This window comes from Bombina bombina, chromosome 5 (genome assembly GCF_027579735.1).
Source record: "Bombina bombina isolate aBomBom1 chromosome 5, aBomBom1.pri, whole genome shotgun sequence".
Classification (NCBI taxonomy): Eukaryota; Metazoa; Chordata; class Amphibia; order Anura; family Bombinatoridae; genus Bombina; species Bombina bombina.
Genome location: NC_069503.1, coordinates 106783681 through 106805131, shown reverse-complemented (window position 1 = coordinate 106805131; position 21451 = coordinate 106783681). Strand labels below are relative to the sequence as shown.

The window sequence follows — 21451 nt, the reverse complement described above, 5'->3', positions numbered from 1 at the left end:
TTAGTTAGTTATATATTTTCCTCAGAGAAGAATGGAGAAGGAAAGGACTCCTATTTCTCAATTTCTTCAATCTATTGATGAATATCTGGGGACCTAATATGGCGGATTCTGTCTTCTGTTCTATCAATCTAGAGCGTGCAATCCAGCTAGTGTGAAAACACATGCTTTTATTGGTATGCTTTTGCTTGATAAGGATATTTAATGGTAAATTCATTTTATGCATCATCTATAAGGAGTAGCATTTGCTGTCTAGTCTTTTCGTAAAGACAGCAAGTGTGACAGATCCTCTTTGTGATTTAGTCCCTTGGGGAAAAGGCAATCCAATGTAAAGATCCATTTGGATTCATTGAATAGCAGTTTCTTCTCGTAGTTTCCTCCTCGCCAGTTTTTCTCTATCTTTTGTATCCCGAAGAATTTAAAGTCTTTTATATTACCTTTATGGGTTATGGAGAAGTGTCTATACAGTGGCGTGTCTTTATCCAGTTTTTCAATGCATAATATATGCTCCCTTATTCTGTCTTTTAGTGTTCTTGAAGTTTGTCCTACATATTGTAGGCCGCATGGGCAAAATATTATGTAGATGACTCCCTTATCTTGACACCTGATGAGGTCTTGTATCTTGTGTTCATCCCTCTTGTTATGTCCAAAGAATTTGTTCGTTTTGACTCCACTCCTACAGGCCTTGCAGTTTGGGCACGGGAAGAAGCCTTTGATTGCTTTTCCCTGGTAGTTTGTGATAGCCTTTCTTCTGTTCTTCAGGACAGTCGGGGCCAGTATGCCTTTTAGGTTATCGGTTTTTCTATATATAAATCTCGGTTGAGGTGTCAGTTTTTCGCCGATCACATCATCTTCTTTTAGGATGACCCAGTGTTTCCTGATGATTCTTTCGAGTATATGTCTGTTAGAACTATATTCTGTTATCATCGGTACATTTATGCTACTGTCTTCTTCTCCTATTGTCGTTTTTGTCTTGTACTTCAGCAGACTGTTTCTGTCGGTTTTGCCAACTTCCTCTATCTTTTCCACCAGATTTTCCTCCTTGTACCCCCTTTCTAGGAATCTTCCTTTTAGTATATCTGCTTGTTCAACCCATTTGCTGTGATTGGAACAGTTTTTTCTTACCCTTAGAAGTTGTCCTTTTGGAATGTTAGCCTTCCAGGTGGGGTGGTGGCAACTCATACTGTGAATGTAGTTGTTACAATCTACTTTTTTGAAATAAGTAGATGTTTCAATCTTGCCGTTTTTCACCTCTATTGTAAGATCAAGGAAGTTTATTTTGTTATAACTATATTCAAACGTGAACTTGAGATTTCTCTGATTTTTATTCATCACGTCAATGGTATATATTAGATCTTCGATTGACCCCTTCCAGACGATAAGAATATCGTCTATATATCTTAAGTATAGAACCAGGTCCGCGCCTGCTGGGCATGAGTCCCAGAATATTTGTGCCCAATGGCCCATATATAAATTAGCGTAGCTAGGCGCGAACCTGGTCCCCATTGCTGTTCCGCAAATTTGTCTAAAGAATGTGTTGTTGTTATAAAAATAGTTGTGACTCAGGATGTATTTTATGCTTTCTAGTATGAAGATACGTTGTCCATCAAGTACTTCAGGATCTTTTAGTAGAAAAGAATTCGCTGCTTCTAAGCCTGCCTCATGTGGGATGCACGTGTAGAGCGATGTAACGTCGCATGTTGCTAGTATGTAGTTTTCATCCCATACTAGCTTATCAAGTGTGGATAGTACTTGAGTCGAATCCCTCAGGTACGATGGGAGCCTTGTGACATATTTTTGTAGGTTCCTATCAACGTACTCCGAGAGGTTGCTAGATTTTGGCCATTTACATCACATCTGCTGTTTGTAAATATCTGTGCTTAAACTGCACTTTATAGACCATAATACTATGGTCTTAGACTGTTGTCGGAGCTAACGTAATATTTGTTCCAACACCACAGATATAGGTAACACTATATCCTTAAGACTTATATCTCATGGATCCATAGAGATTTTAGGAAGAATTTTAGAAGCTTTTTAATTTGTATGTATTATATTGTATTTTCATTGTATATTAACTGTAATAAATACATTCCATTTTTAACATATCCATACCTCACAGTCCTTTTAAGCTTCCCTCAACTAGCAAAGGCCAGATTCATAAGATTCCAATCAGACAACATGACGACTGTTGCTTATATCAATCATCAGGGGGGAACAAGGAGTTCCCTGGCGATGAAAGAAGTGACCAAAATAATAAAATGGGCAGAGGATCACTCCTGCCACCTATCTGCGATCCACATCCCAGGTGTGGAAAACTGGGAGGCAGATTATCTAAGTCGTCAGACATTCCATCCGAGGGAGTGGGAACTCCACCCGGAGATCTTTGCCCAGTTGACTCAATTATGGGGCATTCCAGATATGGATCTGATGGCGTCTCGTCAGAACTTCAAGGTTCCTTGCTACGGGTCCAGATCCAGGGATCCCAAGGCGACTCTAGTGGATGCACTAGTAGCGCCTTGGACCTTCAACCTAGCCTATGTGTTTCCACCGTTTCCTCTCATTCCCAGGCTGGTAGCCAGGATCAAGCAGGAGAGGGCCTCGGTGATCTTGATAGCTCCTGCGTGGCCACGCAGGACTTGGTATGCAGACCTGGTGAATATGTCATCGGTTCCACCATGGAAGCTACCTTTGAGACAGGATCTTCTTGTACAGGGTCCATTCGAACATCCAAATCTGGTCTCCCTCCAGCTGACGGCTTGGAAATTGAACGCTTGATTCTATCAAAGCGTGGGTTTTCAGATTCTGTGATAGATACTCTAGTTCAAGCCAGAAAACCGGTAACTAGAAAAATTTACCATAAAATACGGAAAAGATATATCTGCTGGTGTGAATCCAAGGGATTCTTATGGAATAAGATCAAAATCCCTAAGATCCTTTCCTTTCTACAAGAGGGTTTGGATAAAGGATTATCAGCGAGTTCTCTAAAGGGACAGATTTCTGCTTTATCTGTCTTATTACACAAACGACTGGCAGCTGTGCCAGATGTTCAAGCATTTGTTCAGGCTCTGGTTAGGATCAAGCCTGTTTACAGACCTTTGACTCCCCCCTGGAGTTTAAATCTAGTTCTTTCAGTTCTTCAAGGGGTTCCGTTTGAGCCTCTACATTCCATAGATATTAAGTTGTTATCTTGGAAAGTTTTGTTTTTGGTTGCTATTTCTTCTGCTAGAATAGTTTCTGAGTTATCTGCTCTGCAGTGTTCTCCGCCCTATCTGGTGTTCCATGCAGATAAGGTTGTTTTGCGTACTAAGCCTGGTTTTCTTCCAAAGGTTGTTTCTAACAAAAATATTAACCAGGAGATAGTTGTACCTTCTTTGTGTCCGAATCCAGTTTCAAAGAAGGAACGTTTGTTACACAATTTAGACGTAGTCCGTGCTCTAAAATTCTATTTAGAAGCTACAAAAGAGTTCAGACAAACTTCTTCTCTGTTTGTCGTCTATTCTGGTAAAAGGAGAGGTCAAAAAGCGACTTCTACCTCTCTTTCCTTTTGGCTTAAAAGCATCATCCGATTGGCTTACGAGACTGCCGGACGGCAGCCTCCTGAAAGAATCACAGCTCACTCCACTAGGGCTGTGGCTTCCACATGGGCCTTCAAGAACGAGGCTTCTGTTGATCAGATATGTAAGGCAGGGACTTGGTCTTCTCTGCACACTTTTGCCAAATTTTACAAATTTGATACTTTTGCTTCTTCAGAGGCTATTTTTGGGAGAAAGGTTTTGCAAGCCATGGTGCCTTCTGTTTAGGTAACCTGATTTGCTCCCTCCCTTCATCCGTGTCCTAAAGCTTTGGTATTGGTTCCCACAAGTAAGGCTGACGCCGTGGACCGGACACACCAATGTTGGAGAAAACAGAATTTATGCTTACCTGATAAATTACTTTCTCCAACGGTGTGTCCGGTCCACGGCCCGCCCTGGTTTTTTAATCAGGTTTGATTAATTATTTTCTCTAACTACAGTCACCACGGCACCCTATAGTTTCTCCTGTTTTTTTCCTCCTGTCCGTCGGTCGAATGACTGGGGTGGGCGGAGCCTAGGAGGGACTATATGGACAGCTTTGCTGGGACTCTTTGCCATTTCCTGTTGGGGAAGAGATATTCCCTTCCCACAAGTAAGGATGACGCCGTGGACCGCACACACCATTGGAGAAAGTAATTTATCAGTTAAGCATAAATTCTGTTTTATTATAGCGTTTTTGAGGTGGGAGTGAGGTGGTTTAGGGGTTAATACATTTATTATAGTGGCGGCGAGGTCCGGTCGGCAGATTAGGGGTTAATAACTGTAGGTAGGTAGCGGCGACGTTGGGGGGGCAGATTAGGGGTTAATAAATATTATGTAGGTGTTAGGGGCAGCAGATTAGGGGTACATAGGGATAATGTAGCTTGCGGCGATGTGCGGTCGGCAGATTAGGGGTTAAAAAATTTAATTATAGTGGCGGCAATGTGGGGGGACCTCGGTTTAGGGGTGCATAGGTAGTTTATGGGTGTTAGTGTACTTTAGAGCACAGTAGTTGGCCCATAAAGCTCATAACTCCTGACTTTTTTCTGTGGCTGGAGTTTTGTCGTTAGAGTTCTAACGCTCACTTCAGCCAAGACTCTAAATACCAGCATTAGGAAGATCCCATTGAAAAGATAGGATACGCAATTGGTGTAAGGGGATCTGCGGTATGGAAAAGTCGCAGCTGGAAAATGAGCGTTAGACCCTTTCCTGACTGACTCTAAATACCAGCGGGCGGCCAAAACCAGGGTTAGGACCCCTTAACGCTGGTTTGGACGGCTAACGCAAAACTCTAAATCTAAGTGAGTGTTATTATAGGTGTAACTTTATTTTGTAATGTATTTTTGATGTTTTTTGTGTAACTTTTTTATTTTTGTGAAACAGTTAACCAGAGCTCTGAAGTTGCGGTAAATCATTCTATTTTTTTCCCCCAACAATTTTATTTTGAATTCAAAACAGATTACATACATTTCTGAGACACGGCTCCAATGAATGCAAAAAAAAAACAAATGTTGGATGATTTTCACACACTGTGATATCTCATCATAACACCGAAGTCTACTTTTACAAGAATTAAGATTTTTACAACAAAAAATAACAACCCCTTTGTGGTACATTGATGTGATTTTCATCTGTGTTGGTTTTATATGTTATGGTATATTAAATTTGCTTATGCACTACCACAATCCTACCATATTTTTTACATTTACACATTTTTACATTTTCACGCACACTTTAGCCCTCATTTGTGTTGGCGCTCCTATTACCTTCTTCACTAGACTCTAAAGCAGCAATGCACTACTCTGAGCCAGCTGAGCACATCTGGTGAACCAATGACAAAAGGCACATGTGTGTAGCCACCAATTAACAGCTAGCTAGCTGGCTCCCTGTAATGTATTGAGGATATGTACACATTCTTTCCAGGAAAGGATACCAAGAGAACAAAGTAAATTTGATAACAGAAGTGAAATTAAAAGTGTCTTAAAATTACACTATCTGACACATGAAAGTGTAATTTCCTATACCTTTAAAGGGACATAAAACCCCAAAATTTTCTTTCATGATTCAGATAGAGAATACAATTTTACACAACTTTCCAATTTACTTCTATTATTTAATTTGCTTCCTTATCTTGTTATCCTTTGCTGAAAGGTTTATCTAGGCAAGCTCAGGGGCAGCAGAGAACCAAAGCTCGTGCTGTTGATTGGTAGCTGCATATATATATATTGATTATGATTGGCTCAACTATGTGTTCACTTAGAAACCAGTAGTGCATTGCTGCTCCTTCAACAAATAATACCAAGAGAATGAAACAGATTAGATAATAGAAGTAAATTAGAAAGTGGTTTAAAATGGTATTCTCGATCTGAATCATGAAAGAAAATATTTGGGTTTCATGTCCCTTTAAGTATGATTTAAGTAACAGAAAATGTCTGTGTATAAAGTCTTGCTGGTGATTAATAATCTGGGTTGGTGAAGGTCGGGGGTTAATTTGATATTGTTTTATGTAATGTTAAAGGGACAGTAACGTCAAAATTAAACTTAAATGTATTGGAGAGAACATGACATTTCAATCAACTTTCCAATTTACTTATATTATCATTTGTGCTTAGTTCTAAATTGTTGAAGAGTAATACTACTTGAGCTCAACATTTATAGCAATCTTATGCATAGTTACAAAAACTGCTGCACAGAGTGCTATATACACGTGCACACCTTCTATGTTTACTCTTCAACAAATTATACCAAAAAAACAAATCAAGTTAGATAATAAAAGTAAATTAGAAAGTTGGGTAAAATTCCTCCTCTATATGAATTATTAGCATTTAACTTTCACTGTCAGATTTGGCTTCTGTATTTGATGATGTTTTCCTAATTCTTCTGTGATATTGGGTTTTTAATTATACAAAAAACACAAAATACTGGTCTGGATTACATTCACTTTTTATTTGCATGAAAAAACATTGTATATCATTATATAGTAAAAATCAGCATTACATGATATATGCACACAATGGTATAAATATACTTAACACTTGTGCTCTTGATACAAAGGAATTTATCAGATATATAATGCCCCCTTTATGTATACAGTATGTGCTATTATCAGTTCTTGTGGCTTCTAACTAACATGAAAACATCTAACAGACATAATATCAAGTTACAGAACATGACACACATATTACATACCCAGTGTACATGTAGGTTATAGTAGCCATTTAAATTAAACTGATTATGATCTTGTATGTACTGTTACTCATTATATAAAATCAGTTTCCCCTCAGTAATTCCTCTGCTATCCAACATGTACAATGCTAAGCATCTGTTTGTAAAGAAAAGATTTACCTACACTGTGAACAGATTAAATATATCTCCAATGTGTCAATCATTACATTGGCTTTTGTAATAGGGAATTGGAAAGTATTATTTACAATAGGATCCTTTTTTTACGTGATTTTAGAGTTGGTCTTCTTTAGGATCATTTTGAAAAGGTTTCAACAGTGTGTGTAAGTGGTTTGTGATACCTGACTTGCATAAAACCTATTTCCACATTCTAAACATGTGGAAGGTTTCTTTCCTTGTGAATCCTTTCATGCTTTTTCAGACTACTGTTTTGTGTAAAACTTTTTCCACACTCTGTACATGAAAAAGGCTTTTCTCCTGTGTGACTCCTTTCATGCTTTTTCAGACTAATCTTTTGTGTAAAACTTGTTCCACACTCTGTACATGTAAATGGCTTTTCTCCTGTGTGAATCCTTTCATGCCTTTTCAGACTACTCTTTAATGTAAAACTTTTTCCACACTCTGTACATGTAAAAGGATTTTCTCCTGTGTGAATCATTTCATGATTTTTCAGACTACTTATTTGTGCAAAAAACTTTCCACACTCCGTACATATGAAAGGTTTTTCTCCTGTGTGAATACTTTCATGAGTTTTCAGCTTCCACTTTCCTGTAAAGCATTTTCCACACTCTGTACATGTGAAAGTGTTTTCTCCTGTGTGAATCCGTTCATGAGTTTTCAGATTACACTTATATGTAAAACATTTTCCACACTCTGTACATGTGAAAGGATTTTCTCCTGTGTGACTCCATTCGTGAGATTTTAGACTAGTTATTTGTGTAAAACATTTTCCACACTTTGTACATGTGAAAGGCTTTTCTCCTGTGTGAATCCTTTCATGAGTTTTTAGATAAGTCTTTTGTGTAAAACATTTTCCACACTCTGTACATGTGAAAGGCTTTTCACCTGTGTGAATCCTATCATGATATTTTAGCTCACTCTTGTTTCTGAATCCTTTTCCACACTTTGTACATGTGAACGGCCTTTCTCCTGTGTGAATCCTTTCATGAGTTTTCAGATTACTCTTATGTGTAAAACTTTTTCCACATTTTGTACATGTGAAAGATTTCTCCCCTATGTGGGTCTTTTCATGAGATATGAGATTTCCCTTGGATTTGAAACATCGCCCACACTCATTACATGTGAAAGGTTTCTCCCCTGTGTGAGTCTTTTTGTGATACATAAGGTTCCCTTTAGATGTGAAACATCTCCCACATTCTGTACACATGTCAGGTTTCACAACTGTGTGGTGTGTAAGGAGATGCAAATTACATGTAAAGCTTTTCTCACATTCTGTACATTTAAATAGTTTCTTATTTGTATCAATCATTTGGCTAGACTTAAAACCTTTTCCTTCCTTAAAATGTTTTGAAAACTCAGTAAATGTGTGTGATTTCTCCTCGGGGATAATCATTTCACTAGATAAATCATAAATGTTGTCCTCTTGTTTGATGACTAAATTACTCTCTGTACATAATGATTGCTGCCCAGTTCCTGCCAATTCACCATCTCCTTTAAATATCTGCTGTGATTTCCCCAGTGTTTGTGAATAGTCATTAGTGTCTAAGACTTTTGGAGTTTGTGGTATCATTCTGATGCTTCCTGAAGTGAAGGATGAATATGAATTATTCAAATGATTTTCTACATAAAAAGAAAAGGAATAAAGAAAGTTTATTTGTTATAATGGAATCCATCTTTTTCAAAAATCATATTATTTATTTACACTCCATAAAATGTCTTCTGTTTTGTGTTAATTTTTAAATTGATTAACCTGTAAATCAAAAATTCAAACAACGGAAGACAAATAATGTCTTCATCATAAAAATAAACCCGGATTACATATTAAAACAAGTTATAGGTCCCCATTAAAAAAATGTGCGTGTGGATAAAGTTCTCAGCCAGGGAACAAGTACACCTGTATTCTGGGCAAGAGAGGTGGCATCCACCATTCTCATTAAACATTGCACAAGCAACTGCATATACAGTCTTACACGGCTCATGCTAAACAAGTTGCATGAAAATATGATGTCTTACTCATCACAGACTAATAATTAGTGTGAGATATTTTGAAAGGGTAATAAGCAGTGATCTTATGATGCCTCTTAGCTTGTGGTTGCAGTTGTTTTATTTATATAATCAGCCAAAAAATGTATTAGTTTTAATAATACTCACTGTTAAATTAAGCACACAAAATAGTGGTGGTTCTGGGATGGGAAACACTCACTGGTGGAGTTGTGGGTGTAACACACATGGGAACAAAGTAGGCGTAAGTGTAGTTATGGTAGTTCTATGAGCTGGGTCAGGGCAGGGGAAAGTAGAGTTGCAGGTGTTCTCAGAGCAGGTGTTGAAACAGATGTTCTTTAAAAGATGCAGATATAAATACAATAGTTTATATTTGTTTAACGAGTGATACAGTATATACTATATTCCCAGTAATTAAAGTCAGCATAATATCTATTTTACTCACCTAACACATATGAGTTCATGCTTATAACAGGCTCCAATGTCTGTGCTTAGGAAGAAGGTTCCCTTATTCACTCTGGTTACATCAATACCTGATACCTCTCAGTGCTCTGGCCGTGTCTGTAAAATGTATATTAAATGGTTTAGACAGATAATAAATAATGGTTCTGATTAACTGTACGTATGGTATAATTAAAGGCACACATAACAATTCATGTGATACAGATCAGCTGATTAGGGTATTACATATGTGCTATTGATGCAGCACAAGCATTTAGTACAGTTAGCTCTGTGGGTATTATAGTTGTACCCTAAATATTAATATTTCCAGAAATTTACAATATAAGCTCAGAAGTAGACAATATATTTGTGAGTGGGACATACAACAGCTTTACAAATATATTATAATCATTGTTAATAGAATTTATTTGAAAGAGCGGCACTTACACATCAAAAATATTTTTTCCTGAAAAGAAATGTTAAATAAGAGTTGTTTATGTGTAAGTTAAATCTAATACTACAGATCTTGCCCGCGGCCTTCCCCAGCACATCCAGGCCGAGCCTGCAGCAGCCGGATCAACAGAGGAGACTCTATACCTGCAGGTGAATCATAGCGGTTGGGTAAGAGACTTTACTATATTACTCCGTTAGACACTGGGAGAGGATTGCCTAATCCTATCGCCTGCACACCATATCACAGAGCGCTAAGATCTGCATGAACTTTAACTAGTAGTGGAGGTTATAAATCAGTCTACACTGAAAGGGACACATACAAAGAGCCTTGGCCATAAAACGGCTCACATCACTTGCACTTATATGCAGGAAACATTTCCAGATATTGGTAAACAGCTTTTTGCAACCCAGGTGTTCCATTACTTTTCCCCATAGCAGCTCCTTGTTACTGAAAACAGGCCGCAAGCAGCAGAAGAACTCCATCATAAACACTTAAGACCCCAGCAGTAGGCCCCGTATACACAGTGCCTATTTTAACATTGCCTGGGGGTACCCGTCACTTTTCTATAGGAATATGTGAATGGGAGAGGATTCCCAGTAAGCGGATAGACAAAAAAAAAAAAAAAAAAGGGACACTCACCACACAGGGATGCTTAAGTTGCTCAATTCCTACATTTGCAATAATCAACATCCCTACATAACCCCCTGAGGGAGTATGTTGTAGAGAGACTCAAAGTACTGGTGTTCGGCCCCCCTTACTCCTGCTTTCATTAGTGAGGGGTGTTATGACTCCTGTCTCGGCTCCTGGGTGGACTCACATAGGACCTGAGATACTAGCAGGTCTCTATAGGCCGGACAGCCACTTTCATAATATATATGCAGCAAAGGGACTCATGATTGAGGTACAGCCTAGCCACTAAGTATGCCTGTATTCTCATAGGTTCCCCCTATTGGTTCTCATGGTGTTCAGTTAACAACAAAGCACAGATGATCTACAGGAGCATTTAGCCATCATTTGACAGATAGATTTCCGACACAACTTTTGGAAGAGCAAGAAGCAATCCAAACGAAAGGTTTTAGTATAATGAAGGGCAAGAATCAGTCAGTTAAAGACTGTCTATCCAAAGCACAAGCAAAAAAAAAGCCATGCTTCAAGAGAAAGGAATTTCGCAAGAAACTGATCTAATAGAAGCGGCATCAGATTCCAGTATAGATGACCAGTCACAGCCCGCTAACTACTCCTTAGTTCAACAGATTAAGGAAGTTTTTCAAATCGAATTAAAAGCTGCAATAAAAGATATAAGGAGTGATATCAAGGAGATTAGCCAGAGAACCTCAGATCTAGAAGATAAGGTTGGAGAGATTGATGAAGAAATCCCACGTATCCATCATTCTGTGCAAGTTCATCAAGAAAAGATTGAACAATTAGAGTCACAACTTGAAGATCTGGAAAATAGATCTCGGAGATCTAATGTAAGACTCAGAAACTTACCAGAAACTTATGATAAGCTCCAAGAGGTCCTTCATCAGCTACTGCGACGTCTGCTACCAGAAGTAGAGGAAAATTTCTTTTTGATTGACAGAATCCATAGAGCACTAAATAAACCAAAGATTCCCAATACTCCTAGAGATGTCATTCTCAAATTCCACTATTACACCACCAAGGAGCTGTTCTTGCAAGCTACTAGGAAGCATCAGCACATTGACTTTGAGGGCCACCAGTTGCAGTTTTTCACTGACCTCTCTCCTATCACTTTGCGTAAGAGAAGGGACCTCAAACCCGTAACAACAACTCTTATGAAGGCTCAAATTAAATAAAGGTGGTCATTCCCATTTAGACTTGTTTTCCTTCACAATAAAACCACTTATTCCTGTACCACTCTAGAAGAAGGCATCAATCTAATTGATCATCTTCGGCTCCAAAGGGAGAACACATCTGTACCCTTGCCACCTAGACCTCCCAGAAAGCAAGGCTCACAGACATGGAACAAAACTCCTAAGGACACAATACCCTCAGGAAGTGTTGGAGGCCAATTAGGAGAAGAGTCAGAACCACAGGGTCAAGAAGCAACTGTAGGGCGATGAGACCTTTCCCTGCCTGTTGGAGATCTAGTGGGCTTGACTATCTCCCCTACTGAACGCTGAAACATGTTACCCCTTCAATGATTTGCCCAGTTGGGGACAAAAAGCAAGATTGAACTATCTCTATAGTGAGACTCTATGGACATTTCATATGAGAGTTCAGGTTCCATGTTCTAAAGTTATTTTAGGTAGTATGTTGTTTAGATTGATCTAAATATTGATTAAGTTGGGATTGGTCAGTTATTTACTTTAATGTTGCCTAAACTGACGAGGAAGGGTAAGTTGTTTTTGTAATGCATGGGGGGGGGGGGGGGATAATACACTTAAGTTACTATGCTGCTTAAGAGGATCCTCGAATGTATTCATATATTATCCTCTGATAGAGGAGGGGGTAAATCCCTATTCTCCTGACCCTCTTAAACTGGAGCACTTTGGGGAGAACACCCAGCAACCTTAGTTTTAATTCAGTATAACCCCCTCATCCACCTAACCCTAGTAGAAACTTTATATATCTCAGATGGGTTCCTACTCCCATATCCCCTACCTCATAACCCACAATAGTACCCTATTGACATCACATAAAGCTGTAGCTCCGAATAGCAGTATTTTCCCCCATAGCACATTCCGGATTTCTAATAATAAATCTGGTAATACGCATTTATCCAAAACCATTGTAGATACTGTGCTAATTTAAACATTTATACACCATGTAACCATTTAATTATTTAAATATTGTTCACTGAACAATGAAGTATCTCGCACCGATACTAATGTTATTTGTTTGTATGTTCTCTTATGTTGTTCTTTTTCTTTTTCCAGCTTCTTTTTCTTTTTCTGGGGGGACTTGTGTGGTCATAAAAATAAAAGGTGTGGAGGAGAGATGTGACGGTATACAATTGCACAACTTTTGCCACCGGCTCTGTCAGGTATTGCTTACTCAGAGGATGAGCATTAGGGACTATATTACGATTGCAAAGATAATTAGGGATGTCAGTTAAAATCATCTCACACAACGTGAGGGGATTACACTCCCACGTTAAACGTAAAAAGGCAATCACAGAATATAAACGTAGGCAGGCACACATTATCATGCTACAAGAGACTCATTTCACATCTACACAGAACCCGAAATACTGGGACTCGGCTTTTCCGATCCAATATCACTCATTTGGCCAAAAGAAAAAGAGAGGTGTATCCATTATTCTACATGCCTCCCTCAACTTCCAGGAGGAAGAGGTAGTTAGAGACTTGGAGGGTAGATTTATAATCTTAAAAGGAAAAATACATGGGACCACTGTTGTCCTGGGAAACATATATGCCCCAAACGAGAATCAGGGTGGTTTTTTTAGCTAAAATTAGTAAACTATTGACCTCCTGGAAAAAATACAAAATTATTTTGGGTGGGGATTTCAATTTAACTCTTAATAATAAATTAGATAGAACATCCTTAGAAGGTGCGAGCCCCAAGAAAATCTTAAGTGACTTCATATTAGACCATAATTTGCTAGATGTCTGGAGAATGCATAATCTGGGTACTCGTAATTACATATTCTATTCTACGGCCCACAATTCCTATTCCAGGATCGATTATATCTTTGCCAGTAAAATTTTATGCCCCCTGACGACGGGTGCTGATATAGTACAAACTAGCTGGTCCGATCATTCCATAGTAGAAGTATCATTAGGCGGGTTCTTTGATCCTTCTAGGGAAAGATCCTGGACCCTCGATCCATCCTTACTAAGAAATGAAATATTCTGTCAGAACCATGTCCGTCAGATCAAACAGTTTTGTTCCATTAATCAGAATTCAACGTCAAACCCATTAAATGCATGGGGAGCGTTCAAGGCATTCCTTAGAGGAATCCTAATTAAAGAGAAAGCTAATATAAATAAAGATAAAAGGAAACTAATTGAGGAGAAGAAAATAGAAATTGAAGAACTTAATAGAAAACACATAATAAATAGAAGCCCTGCACTAGCTAAAGTAATTCAAACTAAAAAGGCAGACCTAGATAAGTTACTGGACGAAGAATCACTAGCCTCCTTGAGAATCATTGATGCACATTATTTTGTGTATGCTAACAAACCTGATCGTATGTTAGCTAGGAAAATTAGAAACATTACGAGGAATTCTTCTATTCCCCAGCTCCAATTACCCTCAGGGTCGGTTACCAATAATCCTTTGGATATTGCGAATTCTTTCGCAGATTTTTATCAAACCCTATATAATTTGCCACAATCTTTAGACCCATCTAGATTAGATAAAATAAAAACATTCCTAGACTCCTGCCATCTCCCTAAACTTGATAATTCCAGCTTAGACGCGCTAAATTCCCCAATCACAGCTCAGGAAGTAATTATAGCTATAAAGCAACTTAAAAGCAATAAGGCCCCAGGCCCTGATGGCTACTCGGGAAATTTTTATAAAAAATTTTCAACTGACCTTACCCCTTATTTAGTTGAGTCATTCAACTACATCATGGAAGGAGGGACTATCCCATCAGAACTATTAGCAGCCAGGATATGCGTAGTGCCCAAGCCGGGCAAAGACAAATTCCACTGTAAAAACTACAGACCAATTTCACTTATCAATACGGACCTCAAACTCCTCACTAAGATATTAGCTAATAGATTGAACCCCCACTTACCTAAATTAATTTCAGCAGATCAAGTGGGATTTGTCCTAGGAAGGGAAGCACCTGATAATATCAGTAGAGTAATTGATCTGATTGACTATGCCACTGGCGAGGGAATGCCTTCTCTGTTCCTATCTCTGGACGCAGAGAAGGCATTCGATAGAATTCACTGGGACTATATGTTCGAAATCCTCTCCCACTTCAGAATTTCAGGTTCATTTACAAAAGCTATACGTACTATTTATACTACCCCATACGCATTCCTTAGAATTGCAGGTTATCAATCCAGGAGAATAATTATTCAAAACGGCACTAGACAGGGGTGCCCGTTGTCGCCCCTGCTATTTCAAAAAGAAAGAAGTTTGATCACACTGCGCTGGGAGAATGGATACACTTATAAGCCAATGGGTTAAATGGAGATTCCTCTAACTCCAAAACAAGTTACTAACACAAACACAGTGGTGTTCAAAAAAACAACACTATTAAGCCCTTGGCGCTGCCGAAACAGCCAAAATAAGTGAGAGCCAAAAAAATAAGTCACTTTAGTCAATATAGCCAATCTATATTCAAAGACCAAAAAGAATTAGTAATTCTATAGTAAAGAAGACTTACCGGGAGATATGAGTCATAAAATGGATACAAATTTATTAAACATCACAGACAATTCATAAAATAGTCTAACACATCTTTATCCCCTAATGCGCTGATCAGGCATATATATAAGTGTAGCAACAGTTAAAATAAATATCCCTATACAATAAAATCTAAACAGAGCAATGAAGAAAATAAAATAAAAAATGCATTTAAAACTAATGGATCGCTGGGATGAGAGGTCAAAATGGTGATCCCAGGGAGGCAATCAGATTTGGAAACCACGTCAGCTGGAGGTAAGAACCGTCTGGAGCTGCAATGAGATCGAGACCCGGATCAAAAGACAAGAAAAGAGCCACAAAATTATGGTGTTCACTTTTACTTACACCATAATGGTATTCTGTACACTCCGGCTCTTTTTCTTTTCTCCTGGTGTTTTAGCAGATAGTTGCCGTAATGTCCCCTCTTTCAAGCAGCACTTTTCAGTGAGTCAATCCGGACCGCTCAAAGAAATTCTTGCAGTCTCGGCCAAAAGGAAGTTTTCGTTAGGAACACCTGGTTCACAAGCGTAAGTGGGCGGAGCAACGCGTTTCAGCCCGTTCTGGGCCTTTGTCAAGCTCCTGATGATCGGAGTATCCGGTCTTTTAAACCGTCAAGGATACCTTTGATTGGCTGTAACTCAGAGTGAAACAGTCACTTTATTATCATAATCGTCAGATGCGAACATGGAGCAACTCTGTAGCCTTCAGATATACATACAAAAAGATTTTTCTGTTATCATCATATAATCAGTGCATTCGTTATATACTAACCAGTTAACAAGTACATCCTTACAGAAATTGCAACAAGTATGAGTGCTAGCTATGTATACTTGATACAATGTAATTTAGTCAGATGTTTGAAACAATTTCTTAACCTCAAATATATTGCCGGTTTATATTCCGTTTCTTAAAGGGACAGTACCCACAACTAGATGTGCACAAACATCAGAATTTGTATATGATATAAGAATATAAGAATATTTTCAACATGTTTGATTTCAATAAATAAATGAATAATATAACGATCAGAAAAAATAATAAAAATAGGAGTAAATATAGAAAAAATATATAATAAATAACAATAAAAATACTTAATATTTTTGTAACCATCTAAGACTCATTTCTCCAATCGCACAAAATCTGTAGCCAAAAGATATGAAACCACAAATAATATAGAATAAGGATTTTAATGAGAAAAAATTAATAAAGACCAGACTATGCATATATTATTGTATATGCCAAATGTTATTCCTTGTGGTAGACATATAGCCCCAGAGGTGTAAATTCTTATATATCTATCAAATAACCCTACAGTTGTCCGGTTGACATCATTATGAATTTGGGCCATATAAGCAAATAAAACTTAGTTAGTCTCTAAGAAAACACCCTATGTCAAAATCTAGATTTAAACCATTTGGTTTCAATGTTTTTAAATCAAAAATCCATTTTGTCTCCCTTTTTAACAAATTAGATTGCATATTACCCCCTCTCCAATTTTTTCTTATTTTATCTATACCTATATAGGAGAAGCATTTTAAATCCCCATTATTACAGGCAGCAAAATGTTTGGGGATGGGTAATTCCTTATTCCTCTCTAGGTCATGTTTCTCTATGGACCATATGTGCTCTCGAATACGGTCTCGTAGGGGTCTTTCCGATTCCCCCACGTACTGCTTTCCACAAGAACATTGTATGAGATAAATAACAAATTTATCCGCACAACATTGGGGAATTCTAAAAAATGACGAATTAATAGGCCCACTACTCCCAAAAAGACCACAAATTATTTATAAAAAAGCTAGAAATCTAAAATCTATGTTGGCACCAACTGAAAAGAAGAGTAAGAGTAGAGACACCCAATTGAATTTAGAAGGGAAAAGGTTGAAAGGTTTTTTCCCTTGTCCGACTTGTAAGTCATGTAAACACTCCAAAAAGGAGAAAGAATTTAAATCAAATATATCAGGGAAATCTTTCAAAATAAATGAAACCATAAGATGTGCGGATAAATTTGTTATTTATCTCATACAATGTTCTTGTGGAAAGCAGTAAGTGGGGTAATCGGAAAGACCCCTACGAGACCGTATTCGAGAGCACATATGGTCCATAGAGAAACATGACCTAGAGAGGAATAAGGAATTACCCATCCCCAAACATTTTGCTGCCTGTAATAATGGGGATTTAAAATGCTTCTCCTATATAGGTATAGATAAAATAAGAAAAAATTGGAGAGGGGTTAATATGCAATCGAATTTGTTAAAAAGGGAGACAAAATGGATTTTTGATTTAAAAACATGGAAACCAAATGGTTTAAATCTAGATTTTGACATAGGGTGTTTTCTTAGAGACTAACTAAGTTTTATTTGCTTATATGGCCCAAATTCATAATGATGTCAACCGGACAACTGTAGGGTTATTTGATAGATATATAAGAATTTACACCTCTGGGGCTATATGTCTACCACAAGGAATAACGTTTGGCATATACAATAATATATGCAAAGTCTGGTCTTTATTAATTTTTTCTCATTAAAATCCTTATTCTATATTATTTGTGGTTTCATATCTTTTGGCTACAGATTTTGTGCGATTGGAGAAATGAGTCTTAGATGGTTACAAAAATATTAAGTATTTTTATTGTTATTTATTATATATTTTTTCTATATTTACTCCTATTTTTATTATTTTTTCTGATCGTTATATTATTCATTTATTTATTGAAATCAAACATGTTGAAAATATTCTTATATTCTTATATCATATACAAATTCTGATGTTTGTGCACATCTAGTTGTGGGTACTGTCCCTTTAAGAAACGGAATATAAACCGGCAATATATTTGAGGTTAAGAAATTGTTTCAAACATCTGACTAAATTACATTGTATCAAGTATACATAGCTAGCACTCATACTTGTTGCAATTTCTGTAAGGATGTACTTGTTAACTGGTTAGTATATAACGAATGCACTGATTATATGATGATAACAGAAAAATCTTTTTGTATGTATATCTGAAGGCTACAGAGTTGCTCCATGTTCACATCTGACGATTATGCTAATAAAGTGACTGTTTCACTCTGAGTTACAGCCAATCAAAGGTATCCTTGACGGTTTAAAAGACCGGATACTCCGATCATCAGGAGCTTGACAAAGGCCCAGAACGGGCTGAAACGCGTTGCTCCGCCCACTTACGTTTGTGAACCAGGTGTTCCTAACGAAAACTTCCTTTTGGCCGAGACTGCAAGAATTTCTTTGAGCGGTCCGGATTGACTCACTGAAAAGTGCTGCTTGAAAGAGGGGACATTACGGCAACTATCTGCTAAAACACCAGGAGAAAAGAAAAAGAGCCGGAGTGTACAGAATACCATTATGGTGTAAGTAAAAGTGAACACCATAATTTTGTGGCTCTTTTCTTGTCTTTTGATCCGGGTCTCGATCTCATTGCAGCTCCAGACGGTTCTTACCTCCAGCTGACGTGGTTTCCAAATCTGATTGCCTCCCTGGGATCACCATTTTGACCTCTCATCCCAGCGATCCATTAGTTTTAAATGCATTTTTTATTTTATTTTCTTCATTGCTCTGTTTAGATTTTATTGTATAGGGATATTTATTTTAACTGTTGCTACACTTATATATATGCCTGATCAGCACATTAGGGGATAAAGATGTGTTAGACTATTTTATGAATTGTCTGTGATGTTTAATAAATTTGTATCCATTTTATGACTCATTTCTCCCGGTAAGTCTTTTTTACTATAGAATTACTAATTCTTTTTGGTCTTTGAATATAGATTGGCTATATTGACTAAAGTGACTTATTTTTTTGGTTCTCACTTATTTTGGCTGTTTCGGCAGCGCCAAGGGCTTAATAGTGTTGTTTTTTTGAACGCCCCTGCTATTTGCTATCTGTGTAGAACCCCTGGCTGCTAGTATTAGAAATAACGAAGATATTGCCGGTATAAGGGTGGGAGGATCTGTCCATAAGCTATCCTTATTTGCTGACGACATAATCCTAACAATTAGCAAACCCCTATTGTCACTGCCGATCCTATACGATCTTCTAACACAATTTGGCACCTTATCGGGTTATAAGATAAATAATGACAAATGCGAGGCAATTGAGGTTCATCTCCCAAAACATACAAAAAAGCTGTTGGAAATAAATTTTAACTTCAAATGGGCCACGCAAGCTATTAAATATCTTGGAGTCTTCATCCCATATAACCTAAGAGACCTGTATAAACTTAATTACACTCCCCTCTATAAGTCCCTACTAAAAGAAATGAAAACCTGGAGCTCTTATAAGATCTCATTCTATGGCAAAATAGTGGTCAGCAAAATGGTAATCCTCCCAAGGCTCTTATACTTGTTTAGATCACTCCCCATTAATGTTCACTTAAGAGACATTACAGAATTTCAGAAACAAGTGTTGAATTTTATATGGTCTAATAAAAAAGCCCGAATAAATAGGCATACTCTCATGAGACATAAAGAGGAAGGAGGGTTAGGAGTACCTGACTTCCAGGCTTATTATAACTCAGCCTGACTGGCGCAAACAACACAACTACTTAACCCTAAAACCAATTTAGCATGGGTCCAATTGGAAAGTGAAATGCTGAATCTCAATCCAATTAGTCAGATGTTCTGGACACACAAAAAAGATAGACCTAGCTTCTGGATGAAATATGTATCGCTGTCACACACCTTAGGTATATGGGATAGCAACCAAAGAAAATTTCATCTGGTCTCTGAAAACTCACTCTTCACAGCCTTAGCAGCATACCCAAATAAATACAGAAGTCAAACACTTGATATTTGGGCCAATAAAGGCCTATACACGATAGCGGATGCGCTACGAGGTGCAGAAGTTCTCTCATTTACACAATATACCGATCTCGTTTCCTCCACACCACAATCCTGGTTTCATTACCTTCAGCTTAAGTCTAGAGTAGAAGCAGTATATAGACCTGGAAACTTACACCCCACCACACTATTTGAGAAAATATGTAGTCACGAAACGAGAGTTAAAGGCGCAATTTCAGATTTATATAGACTCTTATGCTCAAGGAAACCACTAGTTAAATTGAATTTTATTAAAATATGGGAGACAGAAACTAGCCAATGTATGGATATTAAGGAATGGGCTTAGATAATCCGAAATGGCTTAGCTTGTTCCATTAGTGCAAACTTGAAAGAAAATTATATAAAGGTATTATACAGATGGTATTTGCACCCAAGTAGAATTAAATATCATGATACAACCATAATTCCTAATGCTACGAATCTATGCTATCGAGGTTGTCAAGTAGAAGGCACCTATGTCCACATGTGGTGGGAATGCCCTAAGAGCGCGTTAGTATGGAAATCTACTTCTAAGCTGTTAAGTGAAATATTTAACAAACAAATAACACTGACTATGGCACAGGCCCTACTACACTTCCCCATTCTAGGGTTATCAAAACACTCCTTAAAACTGGTGGGTATCATATGCACAGCTACCAGAACAATTATAGCAAAGTATTGGAAAACCCCTATTCCTCATTATAATGTTATTCTTAATAAAATTCGATTTTACTATCAAATGACAAACATTGCGTCCTCACTGCTAGATAATAGAAACGAATTTTTGAGGATCTGGGAGGAATGGATTGTATGGGAAGATACAGTTAGAATGCAGAATAGACGAAGCGTTAGAAACCAGGAGAACTAAGAAGCGGTTATAAGATTGAAATGGCCTGGCGAGTACCCCTCAGAACTCTCCCCTCTCTCTCTTTTCTTTCTTTTTCATTTTTTCTCTTTTTATCTGTGGACTCTCTTGTCCTCCTCCTATCTTTATTAGTTTGTCTATGACTACTTAAATTTGAAAATTAAGAGGTAACCATCATATAAAGTTGTTGTGTAATGTCAGTCAGCTTCTCATGCTAAGATATGATCTGTTTATTGATTCGATTATTGCTGACTTACTATTTGTACTGTTGTGGAAACCTTTAATAAAAAAATATTTCAAAATAAATCTAATACTACAGTATTGGTATTGTACTTCCTACTAATCTCACTGTCAGACATTATTATTCACTAAAAATAAAGGGCTACATTACAAGTAGTGCTGTAAAATGCGTTTTTGCATTCGTGAAAACTTCGCTAGAGTTAATGTTTTTTGTGCTTGTCGGGTTGAGCTCGTATTAAGTAAAAAAAAAATATTTTGTGCAAGCATTAACCTGAGTAGCGCAAAAATCCTAATTTAAATTATCGTGTGCATGTATTACCCATAGAAAACAATGGAGAAAAAAAAAGT

General features: G+C 37.5%; 1 protein-coding gene across 1 annotated transcript; it reads right to left on the bottom strand.

Moving 5' to 3' along the window:
• Positions 1–6872: 6872 nt before the first annotated feature.
• LOC128661364 (gastrula zinc finger protein XlCGF26.1-like) lies at positions 6873–9470 on the bottom strand. The gene is made up of 2 exons (XM_053715628.1): positions 9361–9470; positions 6873–8534 (listed from the first exon to the last, which is right to left on the bottom strand). The coding sequence occupies exons 1-2, from the start codon at positions 9377–9379 to the stop codon at positions 7105–7107; spliced, it is 1449 nt and encodes a 482-aa protein (XP_053571603.1). The 5' UTR covers positions 9380–9470; the 3' UTR covers positions 6873–7104.
• Positions 9471–21451: the final 11981 nt, after the last annotated feature.